The 26364-nt window shown below is 41.8% G+C and overlaps 1 protein-coding gene across 5 annotated transcripts in view; it reads right to left on the bottom strand.

Moving 5' to 3' along the window:
* The window catches only part of pxdn (peroxidasin), a 55011-nt gene extending 29376 nt beyond the window's left edge, over window positions 1-25635 (bottom strand). Inside the window, exons 1-6 of one of the 5 annotated variants that reach the window (XM_086182870.1) lie at window positions 25448-25635; window positions 24321-24608; window positions 8870-8941; window positions 7434-7505; window positions 3632-3703; window positions 738-809 (exon numbers count right to left, since the gene is read on the bottom strand). In XM_086182870.1, the coding sequence (XP_086038996.1) occupies window positions 738-809; window positions 3632-3703; window positions 7434-7505; window positions 8870-8941; window positions 24321-24496 (464 nt within the window). In that variant the 5' untranslated portion in view covers window positions 24497-24608; window positions 25448-25635. Of the gene's footprint in view, window positions 1-60; window positions 177-737; window positions 810-3631; window positions 3704-7433; window positions 7506-8869; window positions 8942-20839; window positions 20876-24320; window positions 24609-25447 lie in introns of those variants that run through there. The other 4 variants (XM_086182871.1, XM_086182872.1, XM_086182873.1 and 1 more) reach the window with 4 other exon arrangements.
* Between the last annotated feature and the right edge of the window lie 729 nt (window positions 25636-26364).

Below are 26364 nucleotides of genomic sequence, written 5' to 3'. Positions count from 1 at the left end.
TACAGCTTGAATGTTACTGACACACTGGTAATCTGTGATAATCTGCACGTTAAGACTCACTCTGCAGTTGCAATTAGTTCAGATTTCTTAAATGAAGCCAAGATGTGTTCTCAGTCCTCAGGGCTCCATCTTGTAAGCTGTGATCTCATCTGCTTCCCCTGGTTTCTTATTCTAGACTGATTATCCCAAAGAGACTATTTTTAGAAGCAACAAAATAATAAGAAAAAAATGCATGAGGATGCATCTCAATATCTCCTGACGTATGCCTGTAGAACAAATAAAAGTGACGCAGCACTTACATCATCTCACAGATCTAACAAGACAAACTGAATTAGCCTTACAGAGACTAAATATTAGTCAGGAATTAACTGCTACAGTCTCCTTCCATTACAGTTGGTCTTTGCTTGTTTGAAGCAAAAACAAACCCAAGTCTTGACTGTACAGCGAGCCTCGGGGGCCTGCAGGGGGGCCGCTGGCTGTAGTGATTTATAGCTGCATTCTGATGGTCATTCCAGCACGTTAAACAAAGTCTGGACCTGCCTGAGTTGACACTTTCCAAGTACATCACACCAGTTATTGTTCTGGTTTCTATCAAGAGTCCTGCTGAATCCACTAGTGCCAGTGGATCTACATTTCCATTATTTGATGACATCTCCAGCTGGAAAATGTTTCTGAGAAAGATTTTTGTGTGAACTGAATAAGAATATTGGGCGAAAGGTTAGACAGGATGAACTCACAGTCGTTCAAGCTTTGGTAGGTGAGTGAATGATTCTGGTTCCAAAGACTCAATGTTGTTGAAGTGCAGGTACCTGGAGAAAGACAGATTAGACAAAGCAGAGTAGATTAGGAATCCCTGTCTGACCAAATTAGAGTTCCACTTCTGTAGTTGTGCTCTGAAGAAGTGGGTCAGTGAGACCGCTGATGTGTTCCTCTGTTGTCTCTGATCAGCTTTTCAGTCCTGGCACTTCATCTGACTGAAAGCTTTTAGAGCTCCAGGTGAATGCAGTGAGACTGAGGGAATTTGCACCATTTATCATATTTGGGGTCTTAGAATCTATGACAGAAGGCTGAAGTTTGAGATGGGAATGCCCACAGCTGAAAACAAGTGCAATGATTATCTCATGGAACGCAAACACTGTTATGAACCCCCAAAAGCCTTTGAGCTACAAAAAAAAAGAAAGAAAAAAAAACTTGCTCAAACCAAAACAGGTTAAAAGAAATCAAACCTGACTGCTTCATGCAAGGGTTGAGTTATATCTGCTTGTTTAAAGGGGAAGTTAAAGACAGAGATTAATCATGCGCAAAACAGTGAAATGCAATATTTATGTCAAAATGTTGTTGTTTTTTTAGGACATCCAACTTTATGGCTTAGAGGTTTGCCTTTATGGGTGTTGTAAAGGGGTCACAACAGAAAACCAGGCCAGCAAGAGAGATACATGCCAATGTAAACTCTAGCAGCTGACACCTTTTTACTTTATTACACATTTCACAATTGGTGATTGGCTTTGGCAACACACCAGTAACAATATGAAACTTGTTAAATAGTTTCTTGATTGTTTCTTTTAAATCAAATGAATGCAAATGCAAAACACCCTAAAAGAACCCAACAAATATTATTGTATCGTATATTATTGGCTGTGGGGTCGTACCACGAGTCCGCGTCCTCTCGGGCTTGTAACATCCAACAAGCAGAGATCAGCTGGCCAGCACGGCAGGGATTTACTTTAAGTGGTGAATTTCAACCTTTCTTTGCTCTGATCTTTATCAAATATTGGTCATTATATGTCAATATTAATTACTTATATTAACACAGCATCAAATGCTTTATTGTGATTCAGTCAGCAAAACCCCCAGGCCTCATTTGTGATCACTTAACATAGTGCCAATGCTTTTTTGTGGTACTTTACATTGTCTGTAACAACAAATACGTAATTTCAGTCGTCAAAAGTCCAAAGTGCTAAATTACCTGGCCTACTGCTAACTTTAGCAACTCAAATATTTTATACTACTCAGGATTTTAGATTTAGATATATATGGCTGGATGTTTACACGGATTATCTGTGTCATCGCTGCCAACATTAAATTTAAGATTAAAAATATTCCAGAGAACATCATCTGCTCTAAATCCATGAAGTGTAACCACACTAGAAGTTGCTTTTAGACCTCCACAGCCCTGAGGACGTTGCAGGGTCTCTCTGAAGTACCGAAATTTGGTGCCAATTGATCATGAATAGGTAGTACTGACTGATTTGATACCCTTAAAAGTACCAAGTTCATTATCCAATACTTGTAACAAGTCACAATCGCTGTGTAAGGAGGAGGTCCTACTTCAGCTCATCTATCTGGCTGTAACTCTGCCATAAAGCTGGGATGTGAGCTCATTCTCTGCTCACTGACACATCCACTGGCATAAAAGATTGATGGTGGTGGGTCATATAGGATTATAAGTGCATATGTCTTTGCAACAAATAATTTCCAATGCAGCATGTGACTTTGGGTTCTGGCATCTGTTGCCCAGAGGGGATGAAGAGGAACTATGTAGAAGTGTATGCAATCTGGCACAGCCCTTGTCATCCACACATAAGACCCGTCATTATTGTAGCAAGATTCAAAACATCTGTCAGGCAAGGAGCCTGGTGTTGGAATTGGTTCGGCTTGGTGAATTAGCCATTTGTTCTCTGTTAATGCAGCTACAGTGAGCAAGTCACAGACTCCTCCAAGATTACAAAAAGCCTCATTTGCTAAGGAAAAGGTGCATATCAGTCACATTGGTTTAAACAGAGATTCTCCAGGGTTCTCTAGGATTCATTTCTGCTTGAAGTTGTCATAGAAATTCGATTACCTATCAGGAAAAAAAAATATACATGACACATCAATCAACTATTGTGTATTTTCTTGTCAAACAAGTAAGACTATAACAGTACAATGGAGTAAGACTTTCTGTATAAGCAGCTTGGAACTAACAAGTTTCATGTGTCGTGATTTACAGGGAGCAGTTAAATTTTATCACATAGACTAAACATTCTTAATATACTGAACGATTCTGACAAATAAACACTTAGTACATATTACAGTGAACTGGAGCAGTTCTCTTCAGTAGCAGGATAAACGCAGTGCAGGTCAAGCTTTGCTCTAAAGCAGAAGCTCCGGTGTGGTGACACTGCTAGCTCTAGTAGCAGCTCACATCTAGATATCATGCTTGAAGCTTCGCATGGGGGTGCCGCATATCTCTTGTCCAGGCCATGCGATTCATGCAAAAGGGTCAAAAGGGGTCAGCGCGGCATACAAGGGTGGGTGCACACACGGCATGCATGGTGGAGGGGTGGGGTGGGGTGTGTGAATGGGGGTGGGGGTGGTTGTTCGTAAATAACTGAACAGTGCTAGCATGACACCTGTGTAAGGCCTACATAGCCATGCCATGAAACATTCATAGCAGCTGAGAAAAATGATGCCAACATCTGCACATTACATCACATGTGACATGTAGACCTTAGCGTTCTTCATGAATTCTTTATAGCAGCGCTGAGGGAAAGGAGGGTGGAGGTATTTGACAGATGGAGAGACAGAAGCCTGGAAGGGGAGAGCAGGAGGGCGAGCAGAGGAGAAGGTGGCAAAGAAGTTGGTCACTTACAGTTGCTCAAGAGAGACAAGCCCCTTAAATGCTTGTCTGTCAATTGATTGGATTTCATTCTTGTACAAATAGCTGAAAGGAGAGATAATCAGTAACATTAGTGACACACACTCACTCTCTCTCTCACACATCTGAATTCTGTCTGGTTATTATGAAAGAGAGAATGTATTTATAAGGGATATGTGATTGTCTTTAAGGGCAGACAAGGCTTTTTTCTACACTTGAGCAAGTATTTGGAACAGTTTCACAGAAAAAACATGAGGAGGTAATGTATTTCTGAGCTAAATGTAAAGCACTGCTAGATGGCAATTGTTATTTTCTACAGCAATTTGTTCTCTCTTCGGCTGCAGGTGTACTTGACTAAACAGGAATTAGACACACAACATGTTCCTAAAGACACCAGAACAGTACAGTTTGTTATGGAAGAGAGAACATGCCAACTTTTTGGAAAATATGCTTATTGTCCATCCTTTTTAGTGTAAGACAGACAAGAAGATACAGTAGGTCCCTTCCTATCTGGTGCATTATGGAGCTCCAGACCCACACCTGACAGCTTACTGCTCGTTAGCTTAGCTGTAATAAACGCTAGCAGTGGGGCAGTAGAGAATGACATCTCAAAAGTTATCAAATACTCTACTCTCCTAAACAGTCTTTGCCTGCATTAACACAACTCAGAACGTGCTTAACATTTGCAGTGAACTACAGGAACTACTTTCTTGACCAGGTGCAGTGATCTGACGCACCAACTCAAAAGCTTTGTCGCACACTCATGTTGTTTGTTGATGACTAGAAGAGCCACTACTGCTACTAATCATGGCTGACTTTGTAAGAGAGAATGAAGAGGATTCCTGCTGGACAAGCCAAGATCCTTGCTGAGGCTGAGAGGATCCAAGTGATTCTGGGTAGGTATCTGATAAAATAAGAACATGTGATTTTCAACAGTTTTTTTCACAGCGAATGTTGATAACAACTTTCATTCTACCAATGCAGGCAAAAACCATTTTAGAGAAAAGTGTATTTTTTACTTCTGCGACTACTTGCTCCAAAGTCCCATCCCGACAGTGTACTGCAGCTAAGCAAACTAGCAGTGGGGAACCCAGTCAGGTTCTGAAGCTCAGTAATGCAGCGGCTCAGAGAGAAGGATCTCTATCTACACGTCTGACCCTGAAAATGCTGGACTACAAGCATATTTCCAAAAAAGTGAGTATGTCCCTTTAGCTAACCACTGTATTTGTTGAATGTTGATAATAACGGTACAACTGGGACAAGAACATGGTAATGACGTCAACATGCACACCTCAAGAAAACACAAAAAAAGACGAGTGTTTATCTAATAAATATCATCCACAAATGTCACAAATGTCTCTATACACCTCCACTTTTCTCAGTGATACAACCGCTCTATGTGTTCATGTCCTCTGTCCATGTTAAAGAAATATGATACTAGAAAAGCAACGGCTCACAGCTGTCTGTCCTTTCATCTCCTGTCTTCTCTAGTGCGTTTTCCGCCATCGCACTCATGATGAAAGATAAAGATCTCCCCACTGCACATTGGATGCAGTGCATGGAAAAATAAACACCTTTTTATCATTGCAGACATTCTTCTTTGCTAAAGCTTCTCCCTGTCAATGCTATCAGATTTCTTGGCAAAGGTGAAACGCTAATACCAAAAAATAAACAACTTCATCATACGTCATATGGAACTACGAGAGTTCCAATAATGGAAAAACTACACTCTGCTCTAACATGTCAGAGCAATGCTGCGAAACAATGATGACGGTAGAGAAAACATGGATGGATGGATACTGTTTACTCGTACTGCTGGAACATCTTGTAAATCTGTAACTTAGTTTTCACTTTTGATTGTGAAACGCAGTTGAATGCAGACTCTTGTGAGAATTCTGAGTGGAGGTTTACATTGGAAACTGTGTTTTGCACTCAAAAGCCAGTAAGAAATGTATTTCGCATTAACTACAGACTATACATACGTGCACAGGGAATGCCACGGTGTGGTCTATTAGTGTTTGTACTGTTACTGTATTTTGATGCAGGTAGAGACCCAGTAAAGATCAGCAGTTCTACAACAGATACACACAATTACATTAATCAGGAGGTGATCAAAAAGACAGTTAAGATCAGTAACTTGTGTTTGACCCAGTCCAGGTGATTGCAGGAGAGGAGGGCTGTTAGGTTTGGAGAACCTGAGAAATGACAGGGACTTTACGTGGATCCGTGGGAAGTGTGGCAGGAGATACAACATGGCCCCCAGCTACGGACCCCTGATTTAGCAGGAGGAGGGGGAGGCTGAGTATATACTTTACCCTAATCACAAAGGTTGGGGCAAAGGTGCAGGCTTTGGATAAACTCTGCTTTAAAGACGGGCTGACTCTGTAATTAAAGCAGCCCATAAATAGCTACAGCATTTAATTAGAGCATGAAGAGCGGGGTCGTACGCTGCGATGGAACGTGTACGTTCGTGTTTGAGGGTCAGTGAGCTGAAAAAGAAAGAAAAAAGAAAAATCCCCTCAGCCACCCCTTCCCTCTCCTTTGTTGACTGTGCAGTGCTTCCTTGTCAAAGCTGGACAGACACATCAGTAGTTCCTGCTCAGATATTTGGCCTTTATCAGCCTCACGCAGAGAGCCAGCTTTGTCAAATCAGTGGCAACAAAAAAACATGATGTCATCTTTGGTCACAAAATGTACGAAACACTTGATTAAACACAAACAACAACACAGAATAAACTTACTCTCCCCACATGGAGTATTTAGCCTTCCAAGTACTGAGGAATACATGTTTTGTGCCTCAAAGATGTTTATCTATCCTGCGTCACCTCTTTGTGAGTCCAGAATGCAGAAAGTACCAGTCACGTATACTCAGCTTGAATGGTGACTGACGGTTAACAACAGCTACAGTAACAAAATAACAGGAGAACTACCCAAAACTATTTGCTCACAAGCTCTGAAGTGCATCATCCTTCACAATCCAAGTCTTCTTTATCCTTTGCTCGGTACTCCACAACACTATAACTTCCGGTTCAGTGGCTGTGAGTCCGAAAAGCTGGCACATTCAGGTGAACCACCTCGCTTGTGCTGGTCCACAATCATTCAGTGTTGTAGTTTTTGCCTAGAATAAAAGAGTTGGTGGACTACTCAGCATACGGCTGGATAAAGACTACGTGGGTTTAGAATTTGTAAATGGACTTTACTGAGCAGCTCAGTTGTTGTTAACCATCAGTCCATCACTCACTCGTGTCTCTGTCAGCTCAAGACACATTTGAAAGTATTAAAGATGCAAGAACCCTTTATGGGGGAAGTGTTTTCTTTAACTTCAATTTTTCCCATGATCCGAGTACTGTAGCTGGGTCCTCTGAGTAAGCACCAGCTGGGTTTGTCAGCACAAACAGGGCTCACACCACAACTGAGGACAGATGACCTGTAATGTAAGTGACTAACAAGGTGAGCAAAGTAGCAATTCCCAAGAAACCCTGAGACTACACACACTTTAAAAACCACTTCTCCACACTGCCTGCAGGTCTAGACTTCCAGACACATAAGAACAAAGGATCAGACAAAGATGACTTTTCATTCCAACATGTTCCATAAACACACTGACAGAGCAGACCAGCAACATCAGCTGTTTTCCACGTTTATAGTCATATTAAGTGTGGTATCTTTTAAAGAGGATATCGAGACAGTCCATGTGTCTGTTTAAGCTGAAGGGAGAAAAAAATCCTGCCACGCTATCTCCAAATGCATCACTTGACCTCAAACCCAAAAAAAGATTGACATGAGGGCAACTTACAGATATTTGAGGTTTTCCAGGTCTTCAAATGCCCCCCGCGGGATCCTTCGTATATGATTGTTGTTGAGGAGACTGTGAAGAAAGCAGGGGTTATTTGGGGGCAGTAGGTCGCTGTCGATGCAGTATGATAAACCTCAAGCTTGCTTTAAAAGAGTGAGGCATGAACTTCACATCATTTGGACACTTTAATCACACTTTTTCCACATTACTCTGTTTACGACCACCTGTTTTTAATACTTCCTCTGCTACACCAATGCAAAAATATGATTTCTTTTCCAGCTACATACTGTATGTAGAAAAGCATGACTGTGATAGCCTGGCGACCTGGCCCAATGTTATGTGGGCCCTCGCAACCCCCTACAGAATAAGCAGCGTGAATAATGAAAGAATATGATAGAAAGTGACAGCGTGCCAGTGGCCACCTCCATATTTTTCAGTGTTTAACAGAAATATTGGCCGTGTGTGTAGTTCAAAGACTGAAATGCGTTTGGATGTGTTATTGTTCAGTCTGTGAACTGCACCCTAAACCACTAAAGGGTTATTCAGGATTTAAAGCCCTCAGTTGCCCTCATGGCAGCTGGGTTTTTCCTTCCACCTTCTGCTGGTTCCAACCAGGTCTGCCTGCGACGTCTTCTGGCTCCGCATGTAGCGTTTTCATCCATTAGAGACGCAAAAAAATCCAAGGAAAATGACTATATCTCCAAGTACAGGCGGACAAAACCGCTCCACTTCTGAAACACTCCAGGTGGGATGAGTCCATGCAGAGGACATGTCACACATCACCGTTGGGATCCAGTTTTATAGGACGTTACTTCAGATACATGAGCCCGGCACAATATGTCATGCTGATTCTCACATTTGCATGTTTTTACTCCACAGCATGAACAGCACAGCACGAATGAACAGTAAAGCATCTCAGTAAATGCAAATATTTGAATAAGGTGAGGTGTGTTTGATTTATCAAGTCATCCAGTTGATATGTGGGCATACTTTTCTTCTGAATAAAGATGTGTGCCTTACTTATATTTAGGCTATCAAAATAAAAAATAAAAAACTTGGAATATTTGCTCTTTATTAACCTAGCAATGTGCTGTCTAGCAGGCTGGACATATGATAAATAGCCCGGTGGGTGGAAGTGGAAAAATAAATTCCTCAAAGATTACGAGCTGACCTACATGTGTGAAACCACAGCAGAAGAGAGCAAGAATTTGCCCGTGTTTGTGTAATACAAACAGGACTTACTAAGGAAGTGACTGTCATTCTGCAGAGAGCTGTTTGAAGGAAATGGGCTTGATTAATTTCTCCATCTTGCTGACACCTTGAATTTTATTACCTACAGACTTATTTCAATACCTTAAACAAGGATAACAGTTTGTGAGATTAAAAAAAAACAAACATATGTATTAATTCATGAGGCAGTGAAGACAAAGACTTACAGTGTGTTGAGATTCTTTAATCGGCTAAAGGAACCAGGTTGTAAATCCTTGATTTTGTTGAACCTCAGGTCCCTGCAGAAAAGAAGGAAATACAATTATATTCATGACATGACATGATTAAGTATATTAATGACACTTAGGGGAGGAAGTTTTGAACATACAATCAATCTTTACTCTCTGTCCTGTACATGTGTGAAAGCAGGCAACACACATCTGCATGAACTCAAGTCCACGGCGGAGCCTTCAAGTAATAAGACTAAAGGATAAGTGGGCAGATTACACATCTTACAAGAATGCCTTTGTCAAGCTTGAAACGTGAGGGTACATTTGTATAACATTTGCCCCAAAGATAACAATCACAAGGCTAGTCACAGCATGTCTTATCCTCCCTAATTTAATAATAACAATATAGCTTCAAATGACACTAATCACTTCTGCTCTTACAACAAATGACTTAGCATGACATGAAAGTGACACGCTAAAGACTATAATACTGCAATTAGACCTCTGGAGGTGAAACCCCATGTGGCATTACCAGCCTCGGACGGACAAGTGAAGTTATGTGAACTTTTCACATCTCATCACTGATATTATGTTTGGGGAACTGAGGCTCTGTGTCATCTGATCTTCAGCTGAGCAATTTGCTGAATGTATTTTACCAGAAAAACTCTGCAGGAATCAGCCATTTATACAAGGGGCCCACAGCTAGTAAAATGAGTGCTTTGTGATAGAGCTGCACAATTACACAAAATTAATCACAACTCACAATATGAGCTACTCAAGTTTTCAAAGCACGGCACTGTTTTCAAGAAAGCAGTGTTTTACCACATGAAATAAAAAGCATCAAATCAAAATCAAGAAGTTTCTGCGACATTTTCAATGTTCAAAATAATAAACAAAGGCTGACGTTTGTGATTTGATTTATTGTGACGCCCAACTGCACCAAGGCTGCACAATTTATCTAAATTAAGCCCAATATGACCAACTGCTATCATCAAAATGTGGGAAGTCGCAACATTTTTCAATAATTGTGTCTAACTACCACTGTAAATTAAATATTGCGGTGCTGCTGACACGTCCTGCTTACACATAATATAGTCTATAGATTTAAGAGAACACGGTGCAGACCGTAGCGAGGCTTCAGCCCACAACAGACACAGAGGACAGCGTGACATGATCTGACCCAGCATGTTGCTCAAGCCAAGGAGATGACCTGAGCATTTGAGAGGAACCAGAGAGCAGATTTATCACGATATTGAAGGAAGAGAGAAGCACATCAACCTCATCTCCCCCGCAGCTAATGACCTTAGAAAACAAATACTCTCAGACTGGCTCGTACAGCTGTAACGTACTCCACTGATGAAGCAAACCTGTCAGGGTGCCAAGGTGAGGAGGATCAGTCTTCCTGGTTTGGAGGAAATGAAAAACAGCTTTACCTTTGCTCTTTGTCTGTTTTATCTAACACAGCTTTCATGCTATGAAATAAATCCCAAGCATGCAAATCCAGTTTATTTAACCATCAGCAAAGCATTTATGTTCTACTCCACCTTTTGCACAACAGGCAAAGCAAAATAAACACAATCCTAAATTTTAGCTATCTTATATTTCTGTGAAAATATGGGCAAATAACAAAATCAAATGATTTCATAGCCAGTGAAATATTTATGGGTCAGTTGCTCTGTGAAAGGTCCGCATATGGATCCAATCAGAGTGAGTCCAACTTCTTCATATGCTGACTTCCTTTCATATAGTCCAGCTAGTGTAGGAATCCAGTAAAAGAGTTTTTTGTAACTGACGTGCATGGTGCAGAGCATTCTTCAGCTATGGGGGTACTGTTATTTTTGGCGACAACTTGAGAAGGTGATAAAATGTATAAAAATGGTGCATAGCTGATCCCGCAATCTCTCAACAGCTTCTGCCAACTGCTACGAACCAAACCGTAAAAATAGCTAGCATCACTTGGAGTGGACTCAGAAAATGTCAAACTGTCAAATGCAAATCGAAGTGAGGGTCTTTCGTGGAAAAAACAGGGATCACTGCGAGGTGACGAGGTGCACCACGTCTTAGGAAAACATCTCTGTCAAGACAACAGGCCCAAGGTACAGAGTGCAGGAGCCAGGCATGCCGAGGCAAAGGCTGTCCTGCCTACCTGCCTCCAGCTCTGAGGGAAGAAGCCACGACGGCGGCGGGAGGGAGGGAGGAAGCTACATGCTGGTTCAGGCAAAACCCATGTGACAGCAGACATGAAAGCTTTGGTTCATACTGAGGGATGATAAAGCTGCTGAGGAACATCCACGGCTTTATCTGGAGTTAGCATCAACATCTAACCACAACAGCAAATCCTTCAGAAAAAGCTCTGGAGGTAAATTTCCCATTAAATTCCTCCTTCAGCAAATTCTTTTAATCAGGAGTTTTACCCCGGCAACCCAGACAACCAGTGAGCTGATGAAATGTGACAATAAAAAATTTGATTCCGCACCAAAAGATAAAGGAAAAAAAAACTTAACACTGTTTACATGATTATCTTGAGATTTGAAGAACTACTCAACCCAAAAAGTCATTGCAAGTATTTTTGATCCGTTATTTGAATTAACTACATTTCGCAACCAACGGATCATTTTTGTTTTTTGCTGAATAAATTTTCTCTGATGTCGATAATTATATGATATCCTAACATTCCATGTTTCTCATCAGGTAGGGAAATCGTGCTTCTGCAGCCAGGTTCCCCTCAAATGATGGCGGGAGCTTGTGAAATTCAAAATATCCGACAGTGTCTGGTTCAGTATGCATTTCCAAGGCCACTTTAGGATTGTGAGGAGTGCAGTTATTCTCAATGAAATTGTAAATATGAGCTTTATGAATGAAAACTAGCTGTTTTTAAAATAAGCTACAACGTTGTTAGCCCTGTCTTCTTCTCTATAAATTGATGTGACTAAATGAACTGTTTGTCCTTGTTTCTAGATGGTATGTTATTTCTGCTGTTGAAGAGTGCATGTGCATGTGTGTGTGTGTGCATGCGCGCACGTTCAAGGTTTCCTTGCAGGGAAGGCTAAATAAGGTCAACAAGAGTGTGTTTAAAGCATCAGCTGTCGATGGGAGGGAAAGAGTGGCTCATCTGATTGGAGTGTACTGGGAGTAATGGAGCTGATGACACACTGATATTTCCCATGAGTGCTCTCAGGCTTGCAGTGAGTGAAAAGTGGCATTTGATTATGGAAGGGCAGCCCTGGTACACTGAACTGGACTGAGTGTGTGTCTGCCGGAGATCAGCTCATAACATCAGAGAGTGTGTGTGTGTGTGTTTGTGTGTGTGTATGTATGTGTGTGTGTTGAACCTGTCCAGCCATCATAACAGGGAAAGTCAAAGATTTTTGCACTAATCACACTTGACATGAATCAATGTCATCATGTGAATCAACCAGATCCACCACAGTAGCACAGCTCTTTCTTTCTAGAAGCTAAAAGCAACAATCGACGACTGTTTGACTACTGGGTCCGAGGGGCTCGATGGTCCACAAAGCTGCTTTGTGATTGTGAAGGATTAGGAACAAGGAAAAAGTGGGAGATGAAAATGAGTCACTCAACAAACGGAACAAATAAGTACTTGGGACACCTTGTAAAGACAGGTTTTGTGAGACCCTCTCAAACAAACACGGGATGACAAGAAACAACTTGATGTTGTCATCAGAAATTAGCGCAGATTACTGTACATTTTATGGCATTTGATCCAGGACTTATTAACTCAGTGTTTTAACTCCCATTAATGTGTTTTCATGGCACTGTTCCAGAGGGGGACTATAAAACAGCAAGACTAACAGCCCTGCAGAGGGGCTGACAGACTCTTCCGAGTTATGCCTAAACAAAAAGCCTGAGAGTGAACAGCTTCCCTGGCCCAGTAATGAGGGAACCATGGGAATTTGACAACAAAAGCACCAATACTGTGAGGGCAGAACAAAAGATCATTTAATCTATTTTTAGAAAACAAAGGAATTTGTCATGTACTCACACAGGATGGCATAGCCATAGTTCAATATGTCATACTGATAAGACCAGAGCCAACAGAGGTCAAAGGATTCACTCTTGGAAAGAGTTTTGAATGATTTTACCCTTTGTTTGTGCTGCAGCTTTCTGGCATAAACTAAACACAAGTCTTATATTTCTGAAGAGATAATTAGAATGACCTATTTAGACTAGGCAATACTGACAATCTGCCTGCAGTGTTTTGGGAACACTGTGTCTGAGATGAAGCTACAGTCCTATTGAGTGCACCGGGGTGATTTAGGGACAGAGTTACTCTTGCACCACACAGAAGAAAGACTGTACTTACAAGTCAAAGTATTATTATAAACATCTAACATACCAAAGGCTCTACTCAGCGGGTTAAAAGTACAGATTCTTAAGGGAATTCAAGAGAGTACACAGTAGCTTTATGGAAACACTGAGTGAGGTTTCCTGCCAAAAAGCATGAGGATCCACATTTAATGCCCCTAATTCAAAATTTCAGCGAGTGACTTCAGTAACTGGCTGCTCTAGCAATAATATACAGTCAGATAAAAGAGATAGAAAGTAAGCATGTACACATCTGGAGGCGATCTAAATGTATTGCAAATTTGAACAAAAGTCTTGAAATCCTGCAAAACAAAATGAGAATCCATGTGTTTCCATCCATTACTGAATGTGAACTTTAGGGGTTTGTTCATCAAGGTGAGCAGTAGGCCGCGGACTCCAGTCATACCTCAGATCAACACAGACACACACAAAGGCGAACATAACAACAGGATGGATATAAACTTATTCTGGGATGATGGATTTGAGAGTTTTGAACTCATGTAACAGCTCTGATGACCTGACCATCACGTGTTCATTGTTATCTGTGAGGGTTTCCTCACACAGGCCACACACTGGGCTCCACTGGCTGATTACCTGAGCAGTGTCAGGTGTGAGACATAATTGCCCTTGATGTGGCCCAGGTGTGGCTAACCTATATCTAGCCCTTGGCTCCTCTGCTCAGTGCTGACTCATTGTCTCACTGAGAGCGAAGGAAAAAGCACTGTTCAGTCTTCTATAGGTGTTAGAAACAGGGGAATCCACAGGAGCTCCACATTGAACCTCTCTGTGTGATTCCACTGTCTTATGGGGTTTTGTTTTGGTTCTGCCTTTTGTGGAGTGGCCTTGTAGGTCTTTTTGGGTTTTGTCGTCTTAGGGCAAGTAGCTGTAGCTGGGAAGCTACAGTCCTCTTTGTTTTGGGAGTCTAGTTGGGGTTTCAGCTGCTTGGCAGCGGTGTTTTTTTTTCCCATTTGGTAGTCCACTAGTGACCTTAGTGGTTAACCCTCTGGGTTAACTTTAGGACTTCCGGGTCCGCGACTGTGTCCCATTTTTCCCGTCTTCCTGACAGTTATCATCTCTTCACTGAATCTGTTTCCAATGCATTTTATTTTTATTCATCTTTTATCAATACAACAACTTTTCCACCTCCCTCTACAATAAAAAACCTTCTTGCTGTACTTCTATAATTTGAATTTCCACTCATTTTTATGCACAAAATGAAAATGTGCAGAGAAAGAGCGAGACGGAAATGCAACTACAGTGATGCTGACACACTGATGTCCTTCGCAGCACCAGGGACCGGATGCTGGACTGGACTCTAACTGGCTGCCACCCATCCCTGTGTTAATGATTCCACATGGGATATCATTTAACTGAGCAAACAGGAACTCTGTATTTCATATGACAAAATTCTCTCAGCAAGACTTCAGTGCAATGGAAGTAGCATTTTTAGTATTTCATTCATTTGAATTAGTTTTCACTCAAAATCCTGACTTTACCATTTGTTTTGAAACTTTTAAAGGCTGTGTGTGTGTGTGTGTCACTTCTGTCCACCTTCTGTCTGTGATTGTAGAATCTGGAGATCTTTAGCCTGTGTCTGGTATATTTAATTATTCACTGCTCTACATGTTTTCACTTTTGCAAATGGATAAAATAGCTATGTCAAACAGGTTAAAGACGAGGTTCCACTGTGGTGACACAGCAAATGATTTAACCTGCTTGTGCTCTAAACTTCTGGCACCAAACTCATTGGAGGAGATTGCTGAAGTCAGTTGCAGTATAAAATTCCTACAGCACAGCAAGGTAGGGAGATGTAGTGTTTACCCTTTATTTCCAATGTGTGAGGAACTCGCAAACTTTGCCCTAAAGTCTCTCTGTGTCTTGAGACCCAGATCCATACAAATACATTGCGTCTCAGAGGTTGTTTTTTTTCTTCAGCAGAATCTTGTCCAAATAGTATGTAAAGTGAATATCAGAGTGAAGGAATCTGTCAGTTGTCTTTGAGACTCACTGGAAAGCGCAGCAGTGCAAACAGTGACTTGGCCGGTCTGCAGAGAGCGCGTGCTGCGTCTATTCATTTCAAATTGAATGTACTAAAACTACAGCTGATCACATAATCAGCACATGTCACCGCTCTCTCTCTCTCTCTCTCTCTCTCTCTCTGTGGCTTCCACTACTGAACACAATCTTTCATTCACAGGCACAAGTGAATGAAATCACAGCACTGCAAACAGTAGTTTAGCCATCAGGAAACTACGTACCAGCCAACGATATATCATCCAACAGAGAGAAAAGGATATAGAATGATAACGCTTGCACTGTGGCAACATCCACAACAACAAACAAACTCAAACATTCAGCCAACAACATTTCAACTTGGAAAAAAGGAAAACAAAAGGGAAGGTTTGTTTACTTTTATGGGCACTAGAGAGACTTTATGCATCACAGTGGCCCTCTGGAATAACAAGGACCGCCTCCGTGGAGCTTGTGTGGAACACCTATCATCCATCATCTGGATTCATCCTCCACATGTTCCTTACTTCACAGATATGAGCTTCCTCCTATCTTCCTATGAAATCATTAATTTTTGCTGTGACATTACAGTGTGATACTTGGGATAAGTTGCAGGAGAAGCCACTGGTCTCTTTGATTAAAAATAGCTAGTCCATCTTAAAGTGATACTTTACTCAATAATTGTATTTTAAAGGTCTCACAAATAGTTGTCTTGAGCTCACAAAGATTTTTTCCTTCCTTCATTACTCCCTGTTAGGGCAGAATGCAAAAAGATCCAGCCACGTCTTTTTAGCTTTGTGCTAACGTTGGTTGACGGCTAACTACAGCAAAATTGTCCCAAAATGTATGTATGCAATATCTCTATCGCATTTCCCTGAATAATTCACAACGCTCGGGTACCAAGCACTTTGATTTGATATTAACACAAAGTGGGCTGCACGGTGGTGCAGTGGTTAGTACTGTGAGCAAGTTTGTTCATCTAAGTATACAAAGTTGGTTGAACTTGCTGCTACGGTGAATCAGCCCCTAAATGGAAGTGATACAGTTATTTTTAGGTCAAATGAATGCATGTGTGGATAACTAAGTGTATGACCATTAAAAGAAGCAAAAAAAAGTTGTTTTTTTTTTTCTGTGTGTGGTGTTGTTGTTGTTGCTGCTGCTGATATTTTAGCCATAAGTGCTCATTAGCTTCAAGCTAAACATATTTGGCTGGCTCTTTCTGCATTAAAATAATACGGAAGGGGAAATGGCTTTGGGGGGTAAACAAACACCATTTGTGAGTACTTGAAAGGCAAAACAAAAAACCCCTTTGGGGGAAGTATCGCTTTAAATTTCAGTCTAATTTCAGGCAGCCTGGGTTGATGTCGCTATGAACTTCAGGGCTTTCTACTTAGTGTTTGTTGTTATAACCACTGTGCAGACAATCAGGTGCAAGTGCAAAGTTTATATGCTTTGCTCACAGATGTGTTAGCTGACCTGGATATGAGTAATCGGTCGGCAGTGCCAATAAACATCTAATATCCGTGGTGGCAAGGTTCTTGAATGCACAAATCAAGACAAAATCGGCCAGAATCCATGTGTTTGAAATGCTGTCAAAACACAAGAATATCAATCACTGACCCATGCATATACCAAATCTGTTTACCTATGTAAGTTTGAACAAATGTGCATTTACTGAGAGAATAAAAATCATATGAAACTGAACTGTGCATATGTTGACTCGCTGCAAGGAAAATTTCAGAAGAGGTTTCTGTAAATTCTTGTCCGAGCCAAGACAATGAGTGAACCTGGCTGCTACCCAACTCTACGAGCATCTGAATGCCATGTGTGGACCTCTTTCTCTCCCTCTCTCTCACTGGTCAGGGGAGTTGTTTCGCTTTGTCACACATGCCCAAGCTGACTTGCCACAGGCTCTCAGGACTGCGTGAGTCATTATTGGTTAAACAAGAACATGGCTGGCTTCTCGCTTGGTTGCAGGAACAGTAAACTAGGGATCTCTAAACATGGCTACGATGGTTCTCTTCGAAATGTAACTTGTGTAACGATGACATGGACTTATTTCCTGTACGGGGAGTGCTGATGTACAGCAAGAGTCAAAGAATGAATACACAGTCGAGTGACTTGATTTGCAAAAGGGGACATGATCTGTTTCAGTTGAAGCTAGCGCTCATGAGCTGGACTCAGCATTCAGATACATCAAGCGCCCTGATGTGCTACATTGTGCATGAGGTTGGATTGCCTGTTCTCCGTAGAAAATGAACAGGATCCGATGTCCCGTGTCATTGTGGTTACAATATCTTTATGGTGCTTTTGTCAGACAACATTGTGGTTATGAAACATCGTTAAATGTAATGTTAATTAGCCCAGTTTAAGTCCCTAGATCATACACGTCCAGTTGTCTTACATCAGAAAAGGAAAAAAAAACTTAACTGAGAACAGCTTTATTTAGAATTCAGCTGAATTAAAATGCACTTTAAATGTGAGCTCGGAGAATGAGAGAAGCAACAAGTTACTTGGTTTTTCCTGCCTTATCATCGTCTCATTGTCACCCCCAAACACATGAACTTTCTAGTAAACAAACCCAGCATGTGCCGTCTGCAGCCACCATTCTGCAATCTGATCTTCATGTTGCCACTTAGACTCACAGTCTGTCAGACAGACACCAGCAGCTACTTAGACTGGTTACAAGCACACATTGTGATGTTAATCACACTATTTATTACTAACTCAATATGAGAGGCATTTCACACAGTGACGCTCTCGGCACACGTTGCTGATATGTGGCTTTTGAATTTACAAGAATGACAAATGTCAGTTTGGTGGATTTGCATAAAAGGAAACCAGTTTAAGCTTATACACCAGACTGGCAAAACCAGAAATCAATCCAACTCAAGTCACTAGTCCAACAGAAAGCTGACCAAAGCCTTCGAAATTCTCTTTATCCACTGTCCCATCTTGGTTTCCTTAGAAATGTGCAGTCTACAGCTGGACAGGGTCAATGACTGCACGCTGGCTGATTTATGCTGATGCATGACAGATATTTCTTAAGCTGGTTAACATTTTTTCTCAGCAGACAAACCACTGTCTGTATTCAAATGACAGCACATGTCTGTCTGAGACAATCCAAAGTGAATGATACAGTTACTGTCAACCTGGGCCTTTTTACTCTCTACATAACGTAGTCACTTCCATTTGCGTCACAGCCTTTTTACTGCACACCACAGAGAATTAAAAAGGCAACAGCTAAAAGAACTGCAGCCCTCAAGAGGACCTCGACAATCCCAGTCGACAGATAAACCCAAGACTTTACCACATTTTGATACACTAACAGTCACAGTACTAAAATCACTTTGAGAGTAAGTGGTTGGACGATTTCCGACTGACTTTTTACAACTTCATCACTTAGCGGTTTGTGGTTACGGTCAAGGTGATTAAATAAATTTGTGGCGTTACCCTGCTGTGCTGCTATGAAAAAACAAAACAAAAATCACTGCTTGAAATACATGCAATTATGATTTTCCTCATCTTGTGTGAATAAATACAACAAAAAAATCCCCACCACAGAATGTGAATGCCCCCCCCCATATTTCTCTCGCCAAAAGAACTTGGTTCGACTTCTACATCTCATTCTCACCATCAGCCATGTTGTCGTCTGGATCAATTGTTTCGTTCGACCTTATCTCACCCATTCATTGTTACATTTCACTCGCTCACACAAAATCTATTATCTCTCATTCAGTTTCTCCTGCACTGCATCACATTATATAAGGTAGTACTGTCATTTGCTGAGGCAGAATGTATAACAGACCCCATCAGCAGAACTGAAACTCCAAAATGGTGCACGTTCAACTTGCATTAAAATTGCTAGCTGAGAATGAGCCAGAGACGAGTTCTAGCTTCCAGGTTTGTCTCCACATTGTACACTGCACATGCACATTAATGTTCCACCCAAATGGACCTGCCCATGACTTCCCGCTTGGCCCATAATCTCCTAAACTGGGATGATGTCACACACACAGAAATGTTCTTGTTCTCTAGGTTCTGAGAAGGTTTTACAAAAGCAAATCCATCATAAATTCAACATTCATAGCACAAAAGAGTAGTAATGGATTTTTTTTGTTGCACTTTGATGTTTCCCATCATCAGTTTTGGAGCAACAGGGAACAGTTTCCCTTGCAGACCTGAAGTTGACCAACGGAACGAACTGAAAGCCTTGTAGTTCCATATTCAACTCTCTGAATATATCCAGAGTTTTAAATAAAAGCAGAAAACACTCATGCAACTCAGTGAGCCTCCATAGAGCAGCTAGAATGACTGCTGAGTCATGTTGCGTCTTACCAACAACTACTTTTAAACTTTAATTAATTAATTCAATTTGGGTTGAAGAGTTTGTATGTCGTTGACCTCATTGTGTTGGACCACATGGAGAACACACCCTGAGAAGTGTGAAGTGAGATCTAATCAGTGTCTTTTGCCAATGTGACTTTTAAAATAAAGGCCTGCTTTAAAATAACCAGAATTTCATGTTTATCCAAGACACGTTTTCAGGAACTAATTTAAAAGAAATGTGAAACCGTGTTCCCCCAGATTGGCCAGCTGTCCTGAATTGGATGGGCACAGAAAAGGGGAGTTCCTTTCAACAACTATCTTGGGCCCAATCTCTCTGTGCAAATGAGCAAAGCTTTGGGGATTTCTGGCTTTGCATTCCATAATGCTGCAGAGACTGAACGCCTCACAAAGCCTGACTGCAGCAAATTCCACACAATGGAACTCTGCTTTCCCTCCCTGACACACTAACACTGTCACTCAGTCAGACCAGGCCACTGTTGTAGGGCGGTGCTCAGGCTGAGGTGTAAAAGACCTTCAAGACATTTAGACAGTGAAAGAAGGCAGGCAGCCAGCCACCAGGTAGGTAACCATTCAGGACTCCATGGACGGTGCCATAGAAATGTGTCTACAGGCCATTTCAGGGTTTGTCAAACCTCAGGAACTGCCCCTGGACCTCTTTCAGGGCTGGTTTAGTGTGGAGAAAGACATACTGGGGTAAATTTAGAGTACAGTGACTCACTACCCCCTCCTCAGTAACAAAGTGGTACTGTGACACAAGACTGTGCTCGGGAGTAAGTTTGAGCTTTACAGTAAAGGAGCCGTTCCTGTAACCTTAGTTCCCGGTTCCTCCAGTCGATGACCTTCCATACTTGTCATGGTCATTAATAATCAGAACCAAGTTATTCAATCAAGTCTATGGCCTGATGACACTGTGACACCGACCCGGGCTGAACTGACTCACCAGCCTCACTGCACCCACAAACACACTCGCTCCATTCAACACTGCTATTCACTTGACACACGCAGCCATACAATCCCCAACTGCAACTTCTCACGAGGTCTACACGACATCTGTGTAGCGTCACGGTTCAACATACTTGGAAACTGTGTACAAGTCATCACAACTGAATTACTGCACACACTTAATGACAAGCGTGATGCTTGAATCATCGGAGGACACAAAAGTCACTTCATGCACTCGCGTGTTAACAGATTCACAACTGCTACCAGATGTGCTATAAGTGTACAGTGATGCTCTAGCATCCAAATGTAGAAACTATGTTGTCTTGTGTGTTACATCACCTGATGCACAACTGGAGGATGACTCATCAAGTAAACAGTGAGACAAAAATATCTGGAGCAGAGGTTTTCACGGTGGACGTTCCCCTTCGACAGAGCTTGGAAGACGGTGCTCCTCTAACATTACTTAGGCTTTGTCTGGATGCCCACAGTTGCAATCAAGACCACTCTGAAGTTGTGAGAAAAAAAAAACAAGGCTGTTCTAAATGGTGTCCTTAACTGATTTCACCTCCCTTTACTGTCTGGAGCCCCCCTGGGGAAGCTGCCAGGCAGTTTGTATTCTCTTGAGCAGAAGCTTTCAGACAACAACCAAACCATTCAAATATGGGGAAAAAGTCATTGTGACATTATAAAGCAACTTCCAAAATACTGATACTGACACTGAAAATGATTAAAAAAGTGACAAAGATGCACAGCTGACATGTTCAGCCTGATTCTGAGGCTGCCAAGGTTACACCAATCCTGCTCAAAACAAGAGCTGGAGGATCATTTCTCCAAAACCCTGAGAAGATATGCAGAGGAGTCATTACAGAGAGGAAACACGATTTACTATCATGCCTCAAACAGAGAGTCCTTGGAGAAAACAGCTGAAAAACACATGCCTGCTGGAATAAATAAACCGTGGGGAAAAAAATGTCACTGTTTCTGGTCCAAGTGTCATGTAGGAAAGGTGTTGGCACAGATCCCACGGATCAGCGCGACTACACTGCTGATGCTCCACCCCAGTGACCCAGAGGGAAGACCTGCTATCAAGAAATCACATTCTTGTTCTTTTCCAAATGGATTTAATTTTTATGGCTACAAAGATATACCATTCAGGAGTTTCCCCAGTCAGCCAGCCTCCAGATGTATCGCCAGGAAGTTTTTTTTGGATCAGCTGAAGGAAAGACAAGGCTCTTATTGCCGATCAAGCGCACATCATACATCCAACAAAGATGAGTAACACGTCTCCATGTGCTGTGGTTCCCCTCCCGTTAAGATGAGCCTGTGAAAGAAACATGACGTTGCCCCCCAATGCTACTAATCTTGAAAGGAACATGCCAGCTTTTGGAGGAATAGACTTGCAAATCATTTTTAGAGCCTGACAAGCAGATAGAAACCTCTCTCTCCTCTCTGTGTACACTACAGAGCTCCAGACCCCCCCACCGGATGGTGGACTACCAGTTAGCTTAGCAGCAATGAACGCTATAAGTGGAGGAAAACATCTCAAAGTCATTAAATAAACTTTTCTCCAAAACTTTCTATGCCCACCTTAAGAGAACTGGGAATGGGCTTCACATTCACCTTGAAAAAAAAAACGGTTGAAAATTGTCAGATGAGTTTTTTTTAGTTTTTTTTTAAGTCAGATACAAACCTGGAACTACTTTCCTGACCGGGTGCAGAGATTCAACACAGTTTGTTGATGACTGGAAGTGCAACTGCTGCTACTAATCATGTCAGACTTTACAAGAGAAGATAAGGAAGATGACTTCTGGACAAACCAGGACCCACATCCTCATCAATCTGATCCGGAATATACACAGAGGAGGAACTTCAGGCTTCAGAAACTAAACTAAGCTCAGCTAAAATAAGCTAAGCTAACTAGCAGTCAGTCATTCAGCAGCAGTCCGGAGCTCTGTGACGCACACGGACACAGAAGAGCGAACTTAATGTTTGACTGACTCTAACAGCAGTGGACAATGAGCGGATTTCCTAAAATGTCGGCATGTTCCATTCAACAGACCTCAGAGAGTTGGTTTTTAAGATTTGATCACAAATGAATAATTACTGCTGTACTTCTTTTAGTCTGTTACACCAACTGACACTTTAAAATTCTTCTGTAATCCCAACTGAGGAGTGCTGCCAAATGTTTGCAGAAATGCAGTGTCTTAAACATGTACGTCACTGGTCTCCATGGTGATCGGCTATAGAGAATCTTCACCAGATGTCAACTCCAAACTTCCCAAGATCTACAGGAATAACTCAAATCCTTGAGACCTCAAGTGCCAGATTACTGCCTAAAATCAATCCAAAGATGGAGACAAATATTCCTCAGTTTAAAGGTTACAGTCTCCCACGTACCGTGTCTCTGTTCAAGGACATGTTTTGGATCCACTCTGTCTGCTGTGGTGTTTTGAGGATTAATTTGACAGACATTCCTGGTCCTCATTCTCGACATCCCTCACAACAGTGCCTGGGTGAACTCCGGTTTAGTGTAGAGTTGATGGTGGACTGCAGGGGGACCAGTGATGTGTTTAATGTGTTATGTAGCAGGCTGAGGGACAGCTGGGTTGCCATGTCCTGACATGAGAGCAGCAGCAGCAGCAGCAGCAGCAGCAGGGGATGGAAGGGAAGGGGATGAACGGCTGCAGCTTCAAAGCTCAACAGCATGCAAGTTTCCCTGCTCTGATCAGACACGTCCACCAGGGGACCCAAAGAAACCTTTCACCGCTGTGGTGAAGGGTGGACTTCCACCGTTCCCTTCATGGATGCGGGTTGACCCCGGGATGAGGCTAAATCTGACTATGCTGCTGTGGCTGGGGTGGCTCAGGCTAACTAAGTTGTCCCTTTGTCCCACTTCATACAGGCTCAATGTCGCTATTTATAGCTGCATGCATTGTGGGCTGAAATTCACAACAAGATTGCAGTGGCCAATTAGAGACAAAGGGTGCCATGTATTCGGTAGATCGGACTGATCTGAAGCTTTGTGCTCTTTCATTGTGGCCCGGCAGCTACATCATAAAAGGAAATTGTTTCACTGGGTGACTGAAGCAGAGGGCCCCTGACATCCAGGACACATTCACCAGTGCTGGGCAAATGAGAAGCCTTTCCTTCCTTTCATCTCAGAGAAAAGGTCAAACATGGTGTTTAAGCAATGCATTAAAATCCCTCTGAACACATCGCTTTTTTTTTTTCAACATAAACGAAGGAAACTACTGCATATTACACGAAGCAATGATTGATGGGAAACAGCACCCAACCATGACTGGAGGAGCGATTCACACTGCAATCTCACTGTTTGCAATTAAAATAAAAAAAAAAATCATTACTCCATGAGATTGATATTTGCAGTAGGTCATCACGCAAGAACCTCTAGTGAAGAGCCTCCCAAGTGTTAGCAGCTTGCTCCTCCAGCTGTGTGACCCTTAAAACCCCGTTCATTAACCTCTACAGCCAACAGCTTAACTCACTGGCAGGTGTCCTAACTTGTTGGGGAAAAAAAAACTTCCCTGTAACTTTGCAATTCCCTTTTTTTTTTTTTTTTTTTGCACCACCACTGGTCCCATTATTCCTAAATAATTCCTTTTTTTTTGTTTTTGTTTTTGTTTACAGTCCAACTCAAAATCAGGAGCCTCAACAAAAAAAGTTTCAAACTTCAATATTGACCTGTAAAAAAAAAAAAAAAGAAGTCCATATTCCCTGCCCTCTCGTCTGCTCAGTCGAGTTCCCGTTAGGGGTTTTTTTTGTTTTTTTTAAACAGGAAAAAAAAAAAAAAGCTACTTACAGAATGGTAGTCTGAGGAGAGACCGCCGGCACCGTTTCCAGGTTTAGATGCATACATCTCACGGTGGTTCGGAAACATAAACAGCGACTCGGACAGCAAAGTACAAAATGTGGTCCGCTAGCGAGCATTAGCAAAGCCACGACGAGGAGAGAGAGCTGGGCAGCCCGCAGCGCCATTGCTAGCAGTGAGCCGAGCCGAGCACAGACCGCCAGCTGCCCCTCTCTCACACACTGCCGGAGAGCTAGCTCCACTGGGACACACACACACACACACACACACACACACACACTGAACCAGAGAGAGAGAGAGAGAGAGAGCGAGAGAAGTGGGGCAGTGTGTTATACACAACAGAATCTGTCGCTAGCGCTAGCTTAAAAACGTTATTAGTATATTAGTATCCCCTAGCAACAGCCAAACTTTTAGAGACGACGCCCTTTAAAAAAAAACCCACAAAAACATTTTAATTCGGCACAACTTTTCGCATGTAAATTTATTCACGTTTGTGCTACTAAAACATCGTAAATTACACTGAGAAATAAAATAAACTGTGAATTTCCAATATAAATGTACTGCGAAGCCTTTAAACCATCAGCTAAACGTCAGTTATTAGCTTGATTAGCCAAATCAGTGGTAAAAAAAAACAAAACACACACACACACAATAATGCATCCTTTGCTATTTTATTGACGTAATCATGTAGAATGTGTCTTTTTTATTTGATAATTTCATAAACTCAATACCAACTACTCGGGACTTTGAATGGAGTTTTTTTTCTTTCTTATCTGGGTATTTCTACTTTTACTTAAATGAAAAGTGTACTTCTGCCACTACTGGTTAACATGTAACTAGTTATAGTCATGATAGTAATAAAGTTACAACACATGACTCAATCAGGCCGACTTTACCTCATGTGTGGCGGGGTGATACTGATCCAACTCATAGGTAAATTATACAATTTACACATTAATTAATACATTTACACGAGCAGGGCCTCACAATCACACTGTTGATTTGGTTGATTTTATATATATATATCTTCAAATAGTTGGATTAATAGTTAGAATAGTTGAAATAGTTAGATATGACCCCCCAAAAAATGAGCAAAGGAATAAGAAGGGAAAGCTCACATTTTCAGCAGGTTGCAGAGGCCATTCCGATGTGCTGGTGGTGGGCATATTTCAGGTTACTGGAGCACGAATCAACCTGGAAATTACACGTCTAAGTAGCCTCTGCGGAAAGTGATAACCAAACATAGGTAACCTCTAGTTATCCAGACTACTTTAGGCTTATAGGGACGTTTCCTCCAAGTGTTGAAGTCATCTATCAGCAATGACATCTCTGGACGGTCAAACTCTTGTTGATTTTCTTTGATTTTGCTGACATCTGCTGGCGGATGTGAGCATGACTGCCTCTCAACACGGGGTGACACAACAATGCCAGTAAATTTGAGTTATTTTTTAAAAGCAGGCCTGAGTAATTTGTTACACACACACACACACACACACACACACACACACACACACACACGACTCGTTTAATGACAATTGACACCCCATCCTCCATTTTGGAGCTACAAACAATCATTAAAAAAAACCAAAAACATCAGAACTGGATAATTATCAGAAATTTGACTCAATTTGGATATTGTAGATTTCTAAATAGATGCTGTAGTACCATCAGTGTATTCATGTCAGCATGTGTAGTCAGTAGTAGTATTCTATCTCTCTCTATACATTAACTTATTACTGTGTCTTCTTGCGTCTTACGCACCGCAGTTTATTCATATTTCAGGCCTCGTTGCTGGATGATGAATGACCCATAGTAACTCCTCCAAAAGCCGCTCTGACAAATAAATCTGATTAAAAAATTATTGATGGAGGATAATACTTGCATACTCCAGGCGGCGTTGTCAGATGGAGCCCCAGAGACTTATGGGAAACTGACACCATTTGCCTCCCTGTGCTTTCTCCTTCCAAGCTGCTTTGTAGCCTGAGAGGAGGACAGAAAACACGGACGCTCGTAGATCTCGCACGCACAGAGAGCT

Source organism: Aulostomus chinensis, chromosome 17, assembly GCF_037954235.1.
Source record: "Aulostomus chinensis isolate RoL2024-O1b breed Wild chromosome 17, RoL_Achi_v1.0, whole genome shotgun sequence".
NCBI lineage: Eukaryota > Metazoa > Chordata > Actinopteri > Syngnathiformes > Aulostomidae > Aulostomus > Aulostomus chinensis.
Note: the sequence above shows the minus strand (reverse complement) of the source record. Positions and strands in the feature narration are given on the sequence as shown.